Source organism: Crinia signifera, chromosome 7, assembly GCF_055691185.1.
Source record: "Crinia signifera chromosome 7, ASM5569118v1, whole genome shotgun sequence".
Classification (NCBI taxonomy): domain Eukaryota; kingdom Metazoa; phylum Chordata; class Amphibia; order Anura; family Myobatrachidae; genus Crinia; species Crinia signifera.
In genome coordinates, this window is record NC_139223.1 from 130,540,635 (window position 1) to 130,560,656 (window position 20,022).

The window sequence follows — 20,022 nt, forward strand, 5'->3', positions numbered from 1 at the left end:
ATGGGGCGGCATAGGGGCGTGTTGATGGGAGCGGCCGAAATAATGAGGGAAAATGGGCTTAAATATGGGCGTATACGGGGGTGTGCACCCAAAATGAGCGGTGCTACTACCGCACGATCGACTAAGGCACCGTTCGTTTCGGACGCCAAACAGGCGGCCGCCAACCGCCAGCTAAAACCACCCCTACAGATACCGCTTGCCAGCGTGCGTCTGAGTTGGCTAATTAACGCTGATTACTACTCAAACACATACACCTGAATGTATTAAGCAATGCTGCAGTCTATTAACTACAAACCATGATTTCACTGCCTGCAAGCCACACATGCAGCACGCAAACACATTGGAAGCTTATGTTTCTATACTTCTCCACATTTAAAGGTTTGTTTAATTTAAGGTAAGAATCTTTTTATACGCTAAGGTAGGTGTTTGATAAACAGACACATTCACTACCTGCTTTCATAGACTTTACGCAGTAGCACACTCAATCTACACAAGTCGACATGTGTCAACGGCTTCACTCTAATACTAACATAGGTTTTGTATTTAGGATACACTAACATAAACCACATCTAACACCTACAAACGATGTTTCTGCAATGTTTGAAGCCCATGACCACTATTTTCCACACAATCTTTGTATAGTACCCCAAATTATGACCTGTACCACTATCTCATCTGCTATGATTTGGATTTCACTACACTCTGGATGTAAGATGCCACCAATCACATTATTGCACTCTCATCTCTTTAACAAAGGATTCCTACATCTGCTTATGACACTGTCAAATCATATATATTTTAAAAGTTATGCATGTTTGTTCACAAGCTAATTTATCATGTTTGGCCCATTCACACATCTTTTTTTAGGGAGGACACATATGAATTCCTACACAAATGTACCTTTTCACCCTTGTTTGTCTGCCTCACCCACTCCATGAGGAAAGCATTGTTCTGGACCTGCTTTTACCTACTACTGTAGGAGCTACCTCACCTGCACACAAACTGCTTTCTCACCTATTAAGTTGCTCTGCACATGTGCTGACACAAACTAATTAGCAGGGAAAGGTTGGATAGGAACATGGGAATGGCCATGGAGAGGGTTACACATGGGAAACTTCCACCACACTTCAACAAATGTTCAAAAATACCCTGGTCAGTAAGTACACATAAATCTAGTATTTGTTTCACACAAGAAATGACACATACCACAATTTTGATTTAATTTGTAAAATAAATTTATTTGCTGTTCAGCATCACAGCTTGACACTTTAATGTGAGAAATAAAAAAAACAAATAAAATAGACACACAAATAATAAAACAGCCAGAACAAGAGGTTGCATATCTCCAAACATGTGTTACCCTGCAAATGCAATGGTGAAAGAAATGGGGACACCAGAATACGTACTGCAACAACCAGGGTGAATACTAAGCAAGATACACACCACCAAAAAAAATATCCTGCATTTGTAGAGGTCAAAATACGAACTTTCATGCCCATGGCACGCAAATGGATCGATGGGCAACTCAGGAAGCGGATGTCCAGTGCAATTTAAACCTTTGGCCTCCAACCACAGAGGAAGTGAACCAGGTCTCATTTGGGCCCTTTTTTGCCCCTTTTAGATGGGGCCTTGGGGACAGGGGCCTTTGGGTCAGCTGGCTTTCGGCGTCTTCCCCTAGTCGCCACAGGAGGGTCAGCCGAGGTGGAAGGTTGGGGAGCAGCTTGGGGTGGGGCAGCAGATGGGGGATTGTCCCTTAGGGACCTGGCGGTGGACAGCTGCTCCGCAATAAGTTCATTCTGGCGGCTGAGGTGTTGGCCAATGCTTAGCATGCCAGCCGCCAGAGTTTCATTAATGCGGTTCAACGCCTCAACCTGCAGCTGGTTTGTGGCCTTCCACTCCGCCAGAAAATCCCCCACCTGCTGCTGACGGATCGCAGCATCCACCCCTTGCTGCTCGATCCTCTCCAGCGTCACCAACAGGCTCTCACTCAATGTCTCCTGAGGCTGGGGCTGGGGGCGACGTCTTGGTGGAGGCTGGACCACCTGCTCCACCTGTGGCTCTGCAGAGGCCGATGCTGCCGGTACATCCTGACTTTCTGCTTCTGCTAGGATAAGAATTGAAAACAATGTCACCATCACATACGCAATAAAAAATATCTTTCTAAATACAATGCATTACTGTGACTTACCATCAAAAGCAGCAGCAAAGACCTCCACCGGGAGCTCACTGTCCATATTGGAGATCCCCCTGATCTCCCCCACATCGATCACGTCACAGGAGTCCAGCTCCAGGGGGGTAAACTCCAAATGGTCAGGCATAGGACCGCTCCCGGTGGACATGCTGTGGTTGTACCGGTCAGTCATCTTCCTCTTCAGGGCACTTTTGAAGTCAGTCCACCTACAAGTTTAAAAATACAAATATCACCATGAGATATGTGCACCACTGTGCTACGTGTAGGGTTACCACCTAGTCCCTTTAATTCCGGACACATGTTACTTACACAGGTTCTGTGGCAGTTTAAAATTAGGTGAAGTGGAGTCTTGAAGTCAGCCAGCCACAGAACCTGTGTAATTAATATGTGTCCGGAATTAAAGGGACTAGGTGGTACCCCTAGCTACGTGACATTTCCTAGTGTGGGTGATCTTATGTTTTTTTGCCATGTGTGGCCAAATAATTCTTTGATGGACAAAACCATGTGCACTGCAGGTGAGGCAGGTGTAAAACCCCACCCAAATCTGATTATCTCTGCACAAGTAACACCTGCCTCACCTGCAGTGCACATGGTTTTGTCCATCTAAGAAATATTTGGCCAGAAAGAGTGAACTAGAATAAGGGCCTCAGTTCCTGCTGGAGACTGCTGAAAAATTGCCCTCACAAACACACTAACCTTTTCTTCACCGCGTCCCAAGTTCTGACCACTGGTGCCACCTGGTTCACTTCCTCTGTGATCTTGTCCCAAAGGTTTCTCCTTGCACTGGCACCTGGCTTCCTGGTTGCCAATTCAATCCATTCGCGTGCCCTGGGCACGAGAATTCGCATTTCGGCCTCTACAAATGCAGGGTTTCTCCTTCTGGTGGTGGTATCCTGCTCAGTCATCACCCTAGATGTTGCAGCACATTTTCTGGTGGCCCCAGCTCTCTCACCATGCACCTGCTGGGTCACACCTGTTTGGAGAGATGCAACCTCTTGTTCTGGCTGGTTGCTTGGCCCTTGTGGAGCTGGTGGAGGTTCACCAGGGCCTGTTACTGAGGGGCCCGCTTGATCTTGCAGGCGACTCCTCTCTTGGGCCCTCCTTCTCCGCTCCTCTTCCCTCTTCTGTAATGCTTGAAGCAGGGATTCGGCTTGTGCTCTCTGCAGAGCGTCCTCTGCTGCTGAATCGTCAGAGTCAGACATGTTTGCAGCAATTGTGGGCTGCATCTGACTGAATATTTATATGTTAATCTCCCGCCACGAACAAGGGGGCGTATATTTTTCCCCGCAAGGTAGATGCAAATTTACGCCGATATTTCCCGCCGATAAGTCCCGCTTAAATTACGCAGGTCTCAATGCACCTGATCAATCACCTGTATATGTATATACACAGGTTGTGGAGCATTGTGGGCTACATCGTGAAATGTGTGCACCTGTCATTCCAATGATGAGTGTTGTCAGCTGGTATCTGTTGGAGTTCGTGTATGCTTTGTGAGTCACATTTCAAAACATCACGTTATAATGCTTTCCTTACATATGTAATGTGTATGAAATTGTCATACAGCAACATGTTGCATTGTGGCCCTTTAGGCAGCGTAGTTCTAAGTAGAGGGTTGCGTGTATTATTTTCCGCCTACTGTATATACAGTACTCCTCCCCATGCATATCGCTGTATCGTGCCCCCTTTAAGCAGCGTAGTTATAAGTAGACGGTTGCGTGTATTAATTTCCGCATACTATATATACAGTACTTCTCTTCATGGCAATCGGTGTATTGAGCCCCCTTTAAGCAGCGTAGTTAGGAGTAGACGGGGTGCGTGTATTATTTTCCGCACACTGTAAATACAGTACTTCTCTCTTCATTGAATGCATGCTGTTGGTTGTGGTGTGTATATCGGAACGGTCCGCGTAAGTTTCTATTCGCATCCAGTTTGTTAATGTAAGAAGGATTAATAAAGTTAATACCAAACAAACAATTTTTTACACCAATCAGCAAGCACCAAAAGTGATATATGTACCTGCAATTATTAACTGCGCCATTGGCACTATGACTACTACCAGGGCTAGGCCGTTTACGACCCAGGAGCTGTTGGCCCTGGTTGATGTAATGGACCGTCACCTGGGGCCCAGGGGCCCATATGTCAGCAACATGGACAAGCGGCGGGCGTATACTGCAGCCCGCCGCCTAATATACTCGACGACCGGCGTCCGCAGGAGCCTGGGGCAAGTAGAGCGGCGCTGGTCCGACCTGCGCCGGCGGCAGCCAGTGTTGCTCAGCACACTTCGCCGCCATATTGCCCGATGTAAGTTTTTATTTACTAGTATGCCTGCGTTATTTAGCAAATGTTTTCTGTACTTTTTATAAATGTGTCCCTGAGTATGTGGGTGTATATGGGGGTGTATATGGGTGTATATGGGGGTGTATATGGGTGTATATGGGGGTGTATATGGGGGTGTATATGGGTGTATATGGGGGTGTATATGGGGGTGTATATGGGTGTATATGGGGGTGTATAGGGGGTGTATATGGGGGTGTATATGGGTGTATATGGGGGTGTATAGGGGGTGTATATGGGTGTATATGGGGGTGTATATGGGTGTATATGGGGGTGTATATGGGTGTATATGGGGGTGTATAGGGGGTGTATATGGGTGTATATGGGGGTGTATATGGGTGTATATGGGGGTGTATATGGGTGTATAGGGGGTGTATATGGGGGTGTAAAGGGGGGGTTTAAGTAGTTGATCAGTTTTTGGGTGTAGGATATCAAATAGTTTGCATGATAAATGTCTGAAATTTCACAGCAATGATAATTTTGAAGGTTATGAGCATGACTAATGTGAATTTTTCTTTCCCCCTTTTTTATGAAACCCAATCTTCGATTTCTATGCCATCAACATGAACATTTCAGCACGGGCAAGGGCACGCATTGAAGCCCGGGAGCAGGCAGCCCGGGACCAGGCAGCCCGGGACCAGGCAGCCGAGGAGGAGGAGGAAGAGGAGGAGGAAGAAGAGGAAGAGGAAGAGGAGGAGGAGGAAGAGGAGGAGGAGGAGAAGAAGAAGAAAGAGGAGGAGGAAGAGGAGGAGGAGGAAGAGGAGGAGGAGGAAGAAGAGGAGGAGGAAGAAGAGGAGGAGGAAGAAGAGGAGACCCAGGGTGCAGTTTTCACCCACACAATTTCCCCATCCCCCACCCCCTCCACAATCCCCACCCCCTCCACAACCCCCACCCCCTCCACAACCCCCCCCCCCCCCTCCACAACCCCCACCCCCTCCACAACCCCCACCCCCCCCCCCCCTCCCCACCCCATTTCCAACCCCCCTACACCTCTCCACCACCCACCCCCAAACCTCTCCACTCCCCAGTAACACCCAGTACCTCGGGCCAAACACCAGGACCATCCTCCTTGCTCCTGCCTTCCCCAACCACTCCACAGCCAACCAGCGGCGCCCAGGATGGCTCAAGTAGCCGTAAGTAAATAATGTGTCTAATGTTGACCTACACATTTCTACACATAAACAATCACAACAACCACATATGTGTATCCAACATCAACATTAGTTGCAACATATCACTGCAGGGCGACCATGAGGTGTGTCCTGTCCTTCTCCAGGAACAAGGGTCCCCTTGGTGGCTTTTTTGAGTGTGGCCATGCCTCACCCCTTGAATAATTGACATAACAGTACATCCAATGAGATATCCGACATTAGTGGTGTGGTAGTTATGTGGCTCCAGGTGTTGGGTAACTCCAGTTCCCAGCATGATGTGCAACACAGGGCCAGATTATAATGGAGGCGCAAGGGGTCAGTGCCCCTGGGACCCCCTCTAGCTAGGGGCCCCCTGTGGTTGTCATTTTTTTTTTAAAAAGACAATGTTTAAGTTTTTTTTTTTTTTTTTAGCTAAATGTTTTGTGCATGGGTGGGGTAGTGCTGCAGCTTCACCTATCTGCCAATGTGACAATGATTTATGGTGCTGAGCATCGGGAGGCAAGGCACACTGATTGCACAAGTGTGCAGTGCATTTCTGAGAGTTGACTAAGTCCCATGACACTTTGCACCAGAGGACAGAGGCTGAGAAGTTTGTGCTGAGCTCTGATTGGTGGAGCTCATTACATACTTCTCAGGTCCATGGAGAACAGCAGCAGCAGCTTAGTCATAGGAGGGTTTTTAATCAGAGGCAGCACTAGGACTGTGAGGTCTCCTCCAGAGTAAGGGGCAGAGGGACAAACACAGGCTTTTCATGTGGTGTGTGTATATATATATATATGGTGTCTATTATTATTCCGAGTGCCGCCAACCCCCTGTCTATATATATATATATATATATATATATATATATATATATATATATATCCCCTGCAGGTAACCATTGACCAAGTTTATTCTGCCTTTACTCTATGTTTTGACAGTATAATATTCGCCCATGCAGTGTGCGGCCAGTAATGACAAGTGCAAGGGGGCCCCCCGCTCTAAAGTACCCCGGGCCCCCCAAAGGCTTAATCTGCCACTGGTGCAACTTAAATGTAGAGATTGTTTTGGTAATAGTGTGTGAGGCCATGCGGATGCATGCTTTACAAACATAGCTGTAGGCCTATAATTTGTACAGCAATGTCCTAAATTTAAAATAGTAAGGAGTGCTTAAGCCACAACAATGTCATAACCCTTAAATAGCACAGGCTAATTGTGAGGTTAGAGGACAGTCCCCCAAAAACAAAGTACCAATTGGGATACAGCATACATTCATTGATGAAGGAGTAATTGAATTAATGTTATTAATTAATTAATGTTATTTACTATGTACAGTATGTGCGTGTTAACATATTATTTTGTAGTACTGTGTTTACAGCAGACCCATCTTCAATGTAGTTTCTAAATGTATGTGGCCTTCACACATAACTCTGAACTTTTTATTATGTACAAATACAACAAACATTTGTGTATGTTATATATTAATTTTTTTTTTTTATCCCTTCACTACAGACACTGAACAGCACCAGGAGGAGGTCGCCAGAATTATGAGGGAAATGTTCCTGACCCTCCTCTATTTATGTATTCTTTTTGGCCAACTGGAGGCCCTCATTTAATTTATTTTTACCCCCCCCCCCCCCTTATTATGTTTGTTAGAAATAAAAGTTTCGATTCAGTTATAAATTGCCTGTGTTTTTAATAATAAATATGTTAGAGGGCTTGTAAGGGTAGGTACATACAGATGTGTAATGTAAGTTATATTAGTAATTTGAGGTGAGGGGTAATGATTGATGTGTAAATGTGTGTGTTTTTGAGTAAAATAACACATAGTGAAAATGCATGAATGTTTAATGTTTTTCGATTAAAACATCACACATAACATCAGGGTAGGTATACATGTTACACATTTTGGACAAACTAATTATGGACATAATTTAGTACATATACAGAAACACCAACATAACTTGATTTAAAAGTAACAGCAATATGGGGACACATAGATAGTGATTAAAATGCCACATTAGAACATAACAAATATACATGTAATGTGGTTTAAAATGTAGTTTTATTAGGTCTTTATTAAGGTAGACAATTGAGTTAATAGAAAACAATAAGTGAATAACAAATAGATTAATTAATCAATTGTCAGATTAGTAGTTGAGAGGCAAGATTTGCAGGTCCATATATGTGAAGGGTATGCCAGCGTGCACGGACGTACGCTCACTCTCACGAGCGGTGACATAAGCTGAGTTTTCCATTGAAAACAATAGGGACCCGTCCGTGCAAGCTGGCGTACGCTCAGATCGCCGCAAGAAGGCGGTGGGGAGACGGAGGAAAGACGGCCGTAGACGGCACCATACGTTCAGTTGTACGCCTGTTGTCGGAGTGCAAGGGCTGGCCCGTCCGCGTACGTTGCCGTACGCTCATTTGTACACCACTCCCCTTCTACGTTATTTCTGCCCGTACGCAAGCGGCTGATTTGTGGGTGGACTTAACCCCAACGGCCGCGTACGGCTAGCGTGCGGTAATTGTGAACGTACGCACGTTTGGCCGCTCCGATCAGAATAAGGCCCTATGTCCCTTACACATGATGCTGCACACATAATGCCCCTTACACATGATGCTGCACACATAATGCCCCTTACACATGATGCTGCACATCGTAATGCCCCTTACACATTATGCCACACATTATGCATAATGCCCCCACATACTGCCACTTGTAGCGTCCCTTAAGCAATGCCCCCAAAAGTGGCACTTACTGTAAATTTTTATATGAGCTTTCACTGCTGCTGCAGGGAGAGATGGAGAGCGGTGCTGCTGCTTGCTTCTATGGGGAGAGGAGCAGAGCGCAGTGCCGAGCACGCTCCCACTCCCCTCCTGTTGTCCCCTCTAGCCGATAGGACATTTGAAATATTGTGCGCGCTGTTGTTGTGCGTGACATCGGGCGAGCACGCCGGGCGCCGGCACCACATGATTAAAGGGGGGGGCGGGCTGAGGTGAAAGCGGGGAGAAGAATTGGAGCAGAAGCTGCAGGGGTGACAGTCATTGACAGCTGGGCAGAGAGCAGGGGGCTGTATTCAGAGAACTGCAGGTCACGACTGTTTGAAATAATACCCCTTTCACAACAGAAAATGCAGGGATTTACCAGGGAATATGGTCCCAGGATCATGCAGGGACATTCCCAGGCTGACCCCTTATACACCAGCATAGTCCCTGCATTTTCTGGTGTGAGGGGGAGAGACAACCACTCCCCTCTCCCTACCCCCATTTAACCAACCAGCTATATCTTCGGAACCAACTGACCCATTTACATGAGACCAGTATCATATTGAAGAACTATTGAGTTTGCTTCGAATGATTTTGGTCCCGTGAAACTGGGCTGTTTGGTTCCAGAGAAATCTGCCCTCAAAGAACATGAACAGTCATGAAATTACATTTAAGAAATGAAAAAAACGTTTTAACCTCAATATCCCTGGCCCCATTTAACCCATATGGATCCAGCCTGGTATCAGATTGAAGGCACAGCGATTTGGGTTCGACTGAGATCAACCTCGAGCTTCAGTGATGCCTAAGGGGGAACTGGCAGCCGTTGAACTGGGTGGGGGGCCGGAATTAGCAGGTTCCATGTTATCCTATAGGGAAAATGTTCCAGCTTTGCCTGGCAGTATCTCCGGTTTCCAGGGGGCTAGAAACACGCGGCTGGGCTCATTGGAAAACCCCATCCCTCAGCTTCAAAATGGGCAGTCCTGTGCACCCCCGGCCCACCCCCTGGATTTGCATATGGTCCCACAGTACTCCGATCCGTTACTGAACTGATTCAGAATAATGACCTACCCTGCAGCTGCTTTTGCGCATACTTACAAATAAGAAACCTCATTACCTCCTCGTGCCCACACGGCATACCTTTTCAAAGGGGGTGGGTGTCCATCCTATGGTGCATAGGATGGACACCCACCCCCTTTAAAAAGGTATGCCTCACTGATTCAATACCCAGACACCTAATTTCACATTTATACCAACTCTGTTTGGCCAGTCTTCCCCTACCGGCCCCCATTTTTATCAACGACTGGCATAGAGATCTACAGCATGAACTTACAGAGGACCAGTGATCTTGCATATTTCGATACACTTTTTTCCAGTTCACCCTTCATCCAGGTCTTAGAAACCCAATACAAAATAATATCAAGATTGTATCGCTGCCCTGAACAAGTGCACAGAATGTTTCCATCTGTTTCGGCCTTATGCTGGAGATACAAACAATCACCAGGCACCCCCCCTGATATATGTTGGCAATGCAGTGTGCTGACTGTTTTTTTGCAGAATGTTCACAAAATCACCCGGGACCTTACTGGGTACCCAGTCCCAAAAACTCCCGAATTTTGGCTCCTCAGCTTGATGGACATGCCACTTTCTCAATATAAAAACTCATTATTGCGGCACCTGGGTAAATGCAGCAAGGGCCACTATCCCCTGCATTTGGAGGACGCCCACGCAACTGCCTATATCCCGTTGGATACAGAGAGTAGACTTCTATATGAGCATGGAAGACCTCACTTATACTCTGCAGACATCACCCTCGAAGTTCACCACTACCTGGCCGACATGGCTCACCTTCAAAGAATCTCCACTCTACAAATCCTATATGACACAGAACTTGACACACTAGTACTACGATGACGGACCCCCCTCCCCCCCTCCCTTCTCCCTCACCATTCAAATACTCCCCTCGTTGTCCTCTATGTTCTCCCTCTCCTTACTCATTAAACTCTAACTGCATTTCCTACTATACTTGTGTTTGGTTGCTGCACCAAAGAAAATAAGTATTATCTCAGATTTGTACGATATGGTGTAACCACTGTTACATTCTTGTATACTCATTGATGCTTTAATAACCAATAAAAACTAGTTTGCCAAAAAAATTTAAAATAATAATATTTTACTAATTATCTTATTAACCGGAGTCATGATTGTTTTAGTGTAGAGAACTTCAGTGGTAACAATAACTTAGATGCTGTATCCTCAGCAGAAGTGTCCCAGAATATCTCCCTCCTACGGGCACATGCCCTGAATAGATAAATCATTGTGCCAAGGCTGCTGCCATATCTGTGATTATTTTATTCTACTACATAATCAGCCGTATAGATGGGAAGTATGTTACAGAACCTTTCAAGGCTTCGGCTTTGTACGGTGTCTCGCATGTTTGGATGGAACAAGGGCTTTTATTCTAGTCCAAGGCTTACTGTCAACAATGTTTGCCTCAACTTTTGTCAGTTGCAGTCAGGGTTGATCATTTATGTTCAATTGTTGTCATAATTTTATAGACTCTCCGCAATAACTATATGTCCCGTTTCACAGTAATAATCTGGATTTGCTGGTGCCAACTAAGACTGGCACTACCCAGAACAGACATCAGGGGTGTGAGGCCATGATGTCGACATTCACTTTGTCAATATTGATAAAGTCGACAGAAGACTATGAAGGCTAGAAGTTCACATGGTTAGGTCACAGGGTACAGTGAACCTGAATCAGCCTGATGATATTATAGCAGGCACGGCCGAAACACAGATGGAACAGATGTTGGAAGTGGCTCTCCTCCGCGCCGGGTGTCTATACACAGCAAACACGGGTGTCTGCTGGTTGTCCAGAATCTGTTAGTGTCATATGGCCATGACCAACGCGTTTCATCCAATTCCTAACTATCTCAGACTGCTCGCAACCTGTCTGACAGGCAGGGGGCATTCCGGGGTGGACCCCTAGCATTTCATGGGTGTGCCTACAAAATCTGTGAGCGAACCCTTAGAAATGTTGGGCAGGCCACCCGAACGCAGGCATTCCCCTGCTTGCTCGAGGCAGGCACATGACGTTGGCGCCCCCTCCAATTTCGCGTCCATACAAGCGGGAGTCACTCGGCGGCTGCAAACACCGGCCAGAGGACAAGAAATCCTATGATGGTGCTAGCAAAAGGATGTGTACTCTGCTTATGGGCTTGGATGGCAGGGGGCCAGCGTTCACAGATGAGCGAGCAGGTCTGATTTGGGTCCAGAGTTAGGCAGCGTGATAGATGGGTTAGGGATTGGGATAGGATTAAAGGGGTAATTCAGACCTGCTCACTAGGCTGCATATATTTGCTGCCTAGCAAGCAGGTAAACACCGACCAGATGAACACCCCCCCCCCCCCCCCCCACCAGCCAGATCCGCTCGGTATGCTGTACGCTTACACATCTGCTCACATGCGCCCACACACAATGATTTTTCCTCTGTTCGTTATGAAAATTAAGCCCAGACTTCCTTTTCAGATGGACACTTTCCCGCAAATTGAGGGCGGGCACTGACGTCATGTGACGTCATCCACCTGCCTCAGGCACGCAGGGGCACGTCTGCGTTCGCTGGGGTCTGTGCAGTTTTCTATAGGTGTGCCCACCATTATTGTTGGCATGCCCATAAAACGATGGGTGGACTTAAGCCAACGCCCCCTGCCTATCACTCAGGCTGTGTGTGCCATGGCTAATTAAAAATTTGCTGAAGGTGCTTGCTAAGGGGGTTTGCACATTTGAATTATTGCGCAGACTCCCACCATTGAAGACAGGGCTGAATTTGGACCTATACTAACATCTCAATCAGACCCTAAATTACTTACCCTGGTTTTTGACTGTTGGAACGCCACTGTTGGCATCCTGACTGTCAGGATTTTCAATGCCAAGATATCATATCAACTGCTCTTACAAACACAGACATGTAGACTAATAGGAGTGATGCTCGCTCCCCTATAACAATACTTGCCTACTTTTGAAAACTAGTTTCAGGGGGATTATAGTTGGTAGTAGACTTTTGCACAGCGCCCCATTGAGGGGGCGTGTCATGCTCCCCCTAAAGGGTGTGTCTAATTCCATATATAGAGAGATTAGGAAAAGAGAACGTGGCACCTAGAAGCGTGGGTGTGTACTGCTACATCTGAGAGGAATCTTGTAAAATTACTTATATACAAATGTAGATGAGCCCCAAAGCAGTTAGTAAGAGCTACTATACTTGGTAAAGTGCTTGGAAATGGTGCTGATGACTCAATGTAAAGGTATCTATCGCTCATTCCCAGGGCCGGTGCAAGGCACCGGAGCGCCCCAGGCGAGTCGCGGTGGGGGCGCCCCGGTGCCGGGGTACCTGGTGCGCCGTCTGGGGAGCGGGCAGGGGGGTCCAGGCTGGCGTCTGACAGGAGCCAGCCCTGCAGTGGTGTCCTTGCCACGCGGGTACCTCCTGCGGCGCTGAGGATAAAGCTGGTTCCTTTAGTGAATAAGAAATCGGCACCGAATCTCAGCCAATCAGCGTGCGCCGTGCGGCCAGTGTTTTCAAAACAGAAGCGCTTCCCGCGCCGCCGCATAGCGCTAGTGATTTCTTCATTTCTTATTCACTGAAGGGACCCCCCACCGCCGCCAGCTTAAGCTTTATACTCAGCGCCGCAGGAGGTACCCGCGTGGCAAGGACACAACTGCAGGCTTCTGTCAGAAGCCGGCAGGGACCCCCTTTGCACGGGGGGCGAGGGGCGAACTGCCGCCCTCCAGTGGCCGGCGCCCTAGGCAAATGCCTAGACCTGCCTAGTGGTTGCGCCGGCCCTGCTCATTCCCTTTTTTCCCCAAAAAAAATATAACAGTGTAATGTGGGCTAGGTGACACGAAGGAGAGTGCTGCTATTTCAGGGAGTCTCCTGCAGAATGCAGGAGGGTAGGCAACTATGCCTATAACGGGTGCCGGATGACTCACCGACAGTCGGGATTCTGACAGTCATTACCCCGACGTCGGAATCCAGACTGCTCCCTCGTTGGGGTCCACGACCCCCACAGAGGGAGAATAAAATAGGTGGCAAGCGCAGCAAACCACTGTGCCCGCAGCGTGGCAAGCGCAGCCAACCTGCAAGGGGCTTCGTTGAGCTCCCCCCGCTGTGCAGTCGTGATTCCGACGTTGGGTTAATGACTGTCAGAATCCTGACTGTCGGTGTGTTATACCACACCCCCTATAACTGCGTATGACATCATGCTGTATAAGGACTTTTCATTCCAGTCATCACAGTTAGCTCAGGCCACAAGCTTCATTATCAGCAGTGAGGGATTGGTCCTACTATTGCAGCGTGTACTGTGCGACCAACATTACAGTTAACCGGCAAAGGCTGTACTGTAGGTTGCCTGAAAAATTTTTTTTTTTTTTTTTTTAATTCTCAGGACAAAGTGCTTTTGGGGACTGATTACCCCTTCCCACTCGGAGAGCACACCCCTGGACATCTTATTGAATCAATGGAAGATTTTGACGAAAAACTAAAAGTATGATTTAATATTATTATTTTATTATTATTATTATTTTATTATTATTAGTAGTAGTAGTAGTAGTAGTAGTAGAAGTAGTAGTGTATATCATTAAGGAAACAGTTCATCATGCACATGGAATATATATCTTTAGACTGAAAGACTAGCAGATGCAAATGCCAACACAGAGAACATATACAAGGGCAGTATGGATGGTGTAATGGTTAGCATTACTGCCTCACAGCACTGAGAACATGGGTTCAATTCCCACTATGGCCCTAACTGTGTGGAGTTTGTATATTCTCGTCATGCTTGCATGGGTTTACTCCGGGTACTCTGGTTTCTTCACACAATCCAAAAATATACTGGTAGGCTAATTGGTTCCAACAACAAAAGTTAACCCTAGAAGAATGTTTGCGTGTACATGTGGTAGGGAATATAGATTGTAATCTCCACTGGGGCAGGGACTGATGTGAATGTTCAAATATTCTCTGTAAAGCGCTGCAGAATATGTGTGCGCACTATATAAGAAACTGTTAATAATGATTCAATGCCCTCGGCGAACGGCGGCAAGGGGGGTTTGTACGGTGAGGATGCCTTTTTTTTCTGGTGAGGAGAAGCCATCCTCGCCATCCAGCCCCCTCGCCGCCCACTCATTGTATTCTATGTTCCGGGGAAATCTTTGCCGTCAGGAGACAGCAAGTATTCCCTTAAACGGTGAGGTTCACGGCAGATGCAGCGAGCCTCGCCATTTTGACGGGCACATCTGAAAAGAACCAGCGAGGTGGAAACGGTGAGTGAAGGGGGTGAGTCAGTGGCGTAACTAAGTTTTGGCGCCCCCCCCCCCCCCCCCGCCATTAGGGCCCCCCCCCCCCGCCGCCGCTGCCCCGCCAAGCACCCCCAATCCCCCGCCGCCCATGCAAACCCCCCCCCCCCCAATCCCCTGCAGCCTTACCTATCGCGCTGGTCTCAGAGAACTGTGTGCTATATAGGGGCGGCCATTTTGTGGTGGTCCTCAGCAGAAGAACGGAGCCGCCGGGACCAGTGAGATAGGTAAGTCTGCGGGGGATTGGGGGGGTGTAACTATAGCACCGCAGCCCCCGGCGCCCCCACATGCACAGCGCCCCATCCCCCCCCCCCCCCCCCCCGGTGGTGGGAGCTGCGGTGCTATAGTTACGCCACTGGGGTGAGTTGAATACTGACCACAAGCTATCAATGATGCTCGCCGTATAGCTCGCCACCAGTGGCTCGCCCCCCGCATTGAATATACCCCATAGTGTGTACCCAGCTTAAGTTTGCTCTTAATGCCTTCAATTTAACATATATAGAAAGTACTGTTAAATCACAGTTGTAAAACAATATTATATTTTACAGGACAAGCTACTGGCTGTAAATGCTTTGGATTTTCTTGGACTTGATAGAAGAAACTTTGAATGATGGCAGAATTTCATAAATACATTTATATCCTATACAGTAGTTCTCCCCTACTTCCATATACAGTATATTTTAAATACTGTTTGTTTATTAAATGTGTGCCTTGCTGGTATGTATAAATGGGTGTGAATTTAGGATACTGCTGGGATAAGCCTGAGGGGCTCCGTGCTTAATTATTCCTCCCAGGTATTAATAATGTACACACTTGTTTGTAAAACGCACTGTGTGTTTGTGTTTGTGTGTGTGAAACGTATATGAACAATAGTAGTGAAACTTAGATGAACAATAGTAACATTAGTGGTTAACTTGAGATGAATTTCTCTGAATTGTTGAAAGCTATGGTCCAAACTTTCTTAAATCATGGTGCTCTAGATGTTCAGTATTTTTTTTACCTAAGATAACACAGCACCCCTCGGATAATGTTATTTTTTTTTATTGACACTTTTTTTCCAAGTTTAAGTAAACTGCCTGCATACCTGTCATCATTGGGTTCAGTTAGGTGATAATGTACAAGGTTGTGCTCCTGATGTTCACATGATTTACGATTGGCTGCCACTAGCGCTGGTTTTGCATATCACTTTAATCATAATAATTTCAAATGGTCCAGGAGCATCAACCTAGCCTTGCAGCATCCCAGGCACACAGTTTGGGAAACACTGGTTTAAAAACACAGACTGTACCTACTAGCTTTAATTCTGTCTGTTATACTGTACTTCTTAACGCAGCTATAAATACAGGTCATCAAGCTTGTACACACTACACACTAGACGATATAGTAAACCATGTGCATAATAATGACTATTATATTTTTGTGCATATCGTCTTGAGTGTATGCACTATATCATTAGTGTGCGCTCCCGAAGGTCGTTAGCAATGTTGTCCATCATCGGTAAATGCAGGATGGATATCACTAGGGAGAGCCATGATGCAGAACAGATGCGACACACATTATAGTAAGAATATAGGGCCTTATTCAATTTCAGACCAAATGTAACATGTGAAGAGAGTTAGATTTGGGTGTGGTGTGTTCAAACTGAAATCTAAAGTGCAGTGTAAGAATAAAGCAGTCAATATTTACACTGCACAGAAACAAAATAACTCCCCCAAATCTAAAGGGGCATACACAAGTGGTAGTGCTCGAAATGCAGGTGTTCCCTGGCCATTGGAGGCAGGGCCCCTGATTCCCCCTGTGCATGGCTATGAACACATGCCGTGCACAGGAGCTGGGGGAGCTTGGCAGGGTGGCGTTTACCTGCTCACTGGGCTCTGAACTCTCGCAGCCCAGCGAGCAGGTCTGTGTAATGCATGCGCTGAAGGGTTTGCAGACATTTTTGCGCATTTGTAAATAATAACTACATGAACCTCACCAATATATGAGACTCAATCAGGTGCACTATTGTAAGTTGAATGTGTCTACAATGACACCACCCTGTGCATGACAAAGTGTGTCTGTTATGTAATGTGCCCAGGTTTCTCCACTACAGAGGGCTTTATGTTGTTTATGTAAATCATTGTTTCTGGACTTTATAGTAATATATATCATTTTACAACAGCAAATATTTACCAACTACCACCTAATGTGTGAGTGTGTCCCTAAATGTTTAGGGTGAGATTTTACTAACCATCAAAAGTGATAAAATGGAGATTTATAAAATACCAGCCAATCAGCTTCTTACTCTCATGCTACAGGCTGTGTTTGGAAAATAACAGGTCAGAGCTGATTGTTTGGTGGTTTATCACTTTCTATTTTATCACTTTCTAAGGCTTAGTAAATCTGGCCCTTAGTCCTCTATCAACTAATTTTGTCCTAAAAAGCTTAAATGGCCCATTCTAATTTCAGCAATGTTGTTTAAATAAACACCTGTTTAATAACATTATTTACCTATTGGTTTTGGCACATAATAGAATGACAAATGCTAAATGATTATCATACTAAGTAATAGCCTGTCAAAAGTATGACTCCTGCAATGTACTCTCACTTTAAACTATGATAGATTTTAGCCTACAAACTCTCCCACCCCAAACCCCCCCCCCCCAACCCCAATCTGCTCCTACCGCCAATCTCTGTCTTCACAGCTCCCTCTCTCCATATCCAGCAAATGAGAAACAGATCAGTGTCCCTGCAAAAATTGCTTTCACTTTCTGTTATGACATCTTTTAGCACAAAAAGGAGTAATTTGGTCCATGGAGTGGCCTCTAGTGGTCAGTGGCGGTACTTTTCCTCATTTGGGTGAGAAGTAGTTAGCTATATATATGGGTAGATCGATAGATAGACACCCATGATCCGGGACATACTGAGACTGACATTGCAGTGTGCATGAAAAAGGGCTATGGTTACGGTTGACAGTGGTGCCACGTGTTACGGGGACCTGGGCTGCATACCCCAGTGTCATTGTATGTTGGATGGCTAAGCAGAATTCTGGGAGGCAGAGAGGCTCAGCAAGCCCCTGTCTGTGTGAGCCCAGCAGTGTTTTGAACCAGCCTCATTCTCTCTCTCTCTCTGCGTGGCTGGACCGGCCCATCAGGACATTGGCCCTTCTGGCATTTGCCAGATACATTTCTTTGACATCTTCAGTAACGCTATTGATCATTGGTCAACCAAACTGAAAAACAAGACAATGATGGAGCTTAATATATATTTTGTTCAGAATGGTTTTATTAAATCTGAAGCATGTCAAAAAGATACATCCATCAATAAAATGTCAAGTGAGATGATAGGCACAGGTAGGAAAGACTCAAACATATGGTAGATAATTACCGAACATAGGGCCTGATTAAGACTTGACCCCTAATGTGAGAATTTGCAAATTTGCAGTAGACTGCGAGGAGAAACCCGCCATCCAGACAGAAAGAGAAGATGTCACTTTCTAAATTGCAGGGGAATTGCGTATGGGTCACGAATGGACATTCACTCGCAAATCCATATGCAATTCACGGACCCTGGAACAGTTTTTGCCATCTGTACAAATGAAAGTAAGTCTGAGGCTTCCACTAATCTGCGACTGAGACAGGCTGGAAGTGGTGTCACAGACCCTCCTCAACGCCTGGGAAAATGTCAGGTTATCACCAATAAACTTCAGCTTCCTGTCAAACTATGAGATTACATTTCCCATCCATATACATTTTCAATTGCTATTTCAGCCTGTGCAGTAGTTCAATAATCACTCAGTTTGGAAATTCTCTAATTAGTGCTCAACTTTAAATCAGGTTCATGATAAATATTGGAAAGCAAGGAATGAACACTAGGTTAATATGGAAGCGCTAGTCGTCTGTTGTCCCCCCAAGAAGCTTCTGCTGAAAGGGAGTGGTCAGCTCCCTGAATAGAAAACAAGAAAAAGGTGATGAGAAGCGCTAAGTACAAAATTACTATATCAAATTAATCAATAATATAGCAATTTTTTTTAAATAAATTTTATTAAAAACCATTGTACAAAAGACATATACAATGTACATTTGAGTAATAAGTAAAATTCAACATATATGAACTGTAATGTCAATACATTTGCAATCCATTTGAGATCCGGTCAATCTTTGCAGGTAAGGAAGGAGAAATTAAGATTGATAAATATTGTCCAGTAGGAAACAACAATGAACATAGCTAATCAACAATATTCACAGGTGGATCACCAGACAGTTCCCGTAGTGAATACCACTGGGTATTCCTCAGCAAATTATGTATTTTTATTCTCAATGATAGAGACAGTAAAGAAATATAACCCTCCCAAACACTGAAGAATTGTTCTGAGCGTCTCTCCCTCTCCAGTAAGCACTCCACCCACTCCATTGCGAAAACATGGGAGCAATTTCTCCTTGTTGTAAAGTCAGGGGATTCGCATCTATCCATGCCTGCAATATGGATTTTCTGGCCACAGCGCTAATTATGAAAAGCTGTTTTTTACAGCCTCTATTCACCCTTTGCCCTTCCGGAAGCATGCCAAATATAGCTCAAGTGTCCCCAATAGGACGTAATTCACTAAATGATTGGAACTAAATGTTCTGACCTTTAACCAAAATGCTTTAATCAAAGGGCAACCAAAGAAATAGTGATAGAGGTCTGTCACTGCTGCATGACATCTTGGGCATGTGGCTGAGTCTATCATTCCTGCTAGGTATTGACGTTTGGGGGAGAAGTAGGCCTTGTGACATATATTCAAAAACATCTCCTGATACTGCATAGCCGGCATTAGCTTCCTAGATGTCTGTAAAGAGCGTAATATTTTATCATGTGTAAAAGAAGGCATAGTCTTAATCCATGCACTCATGCCCGTTCGTTGTTGTTCATGATTAAGTGTGGGCCTTAAAAACAAGTAATGGATAGAAATAGCCTTTTTCTCCATTTGTTTTTGCAATAGCATATTGTCAAAATCATTATGCCAATCCCTTTCCGTGAACCCCCGGATCACAGAAACAGCATAGTGCTTGGCCTGAATATACGCGATAGGGAACCGGCCTAAAGTAGGAAAGCTCTGAGATGCTTGAGTGAATGATAATGGCAATCTTTGAATTCATATCTAAGAGGTCCCTCACTCTCCTCAGGCCCTCCCTTCTCAACTGTTGGAATGGCTGTGAAGCCAAACCTCCCTGAAAACCAGGATTTTCCAAGAAGGGAAGAAATATAGAATTGTAGGCATTAATGTTAGTCC

The 20,022-nt window shown here is 45.7% G+C and overlaps 1 protein-coding gene across 1 annotated transcript in view; it reads left to right on the forward strand.

Moving 5' to 3' along the window:
• The window catches only part of ACMSD (aminocarboxymuconate semialdehyde decarboxylase), a 94,087-nt gene extending 76,834 nt beyond the window's left edge, over positions 1–17,253 (forward strand). The window contains exons 9-10 of the mRNA XM_083153817.1: positions 13,865–13,963; positions 15,320–17,253. Coding sequence (XP_083009943.1) covers positions 13,865–13,963; positions 15,320–15,382 — 162 coding nt within the window. The 3' untranslated portion in view covers positions 15,383–17,253. The remainder of the gene's footprint in view (positions 1–13,864; positions 13,964–15,319) is intronic.
• Positions 17,254–20,022: the final 2,769 nt, after the last annotated feature.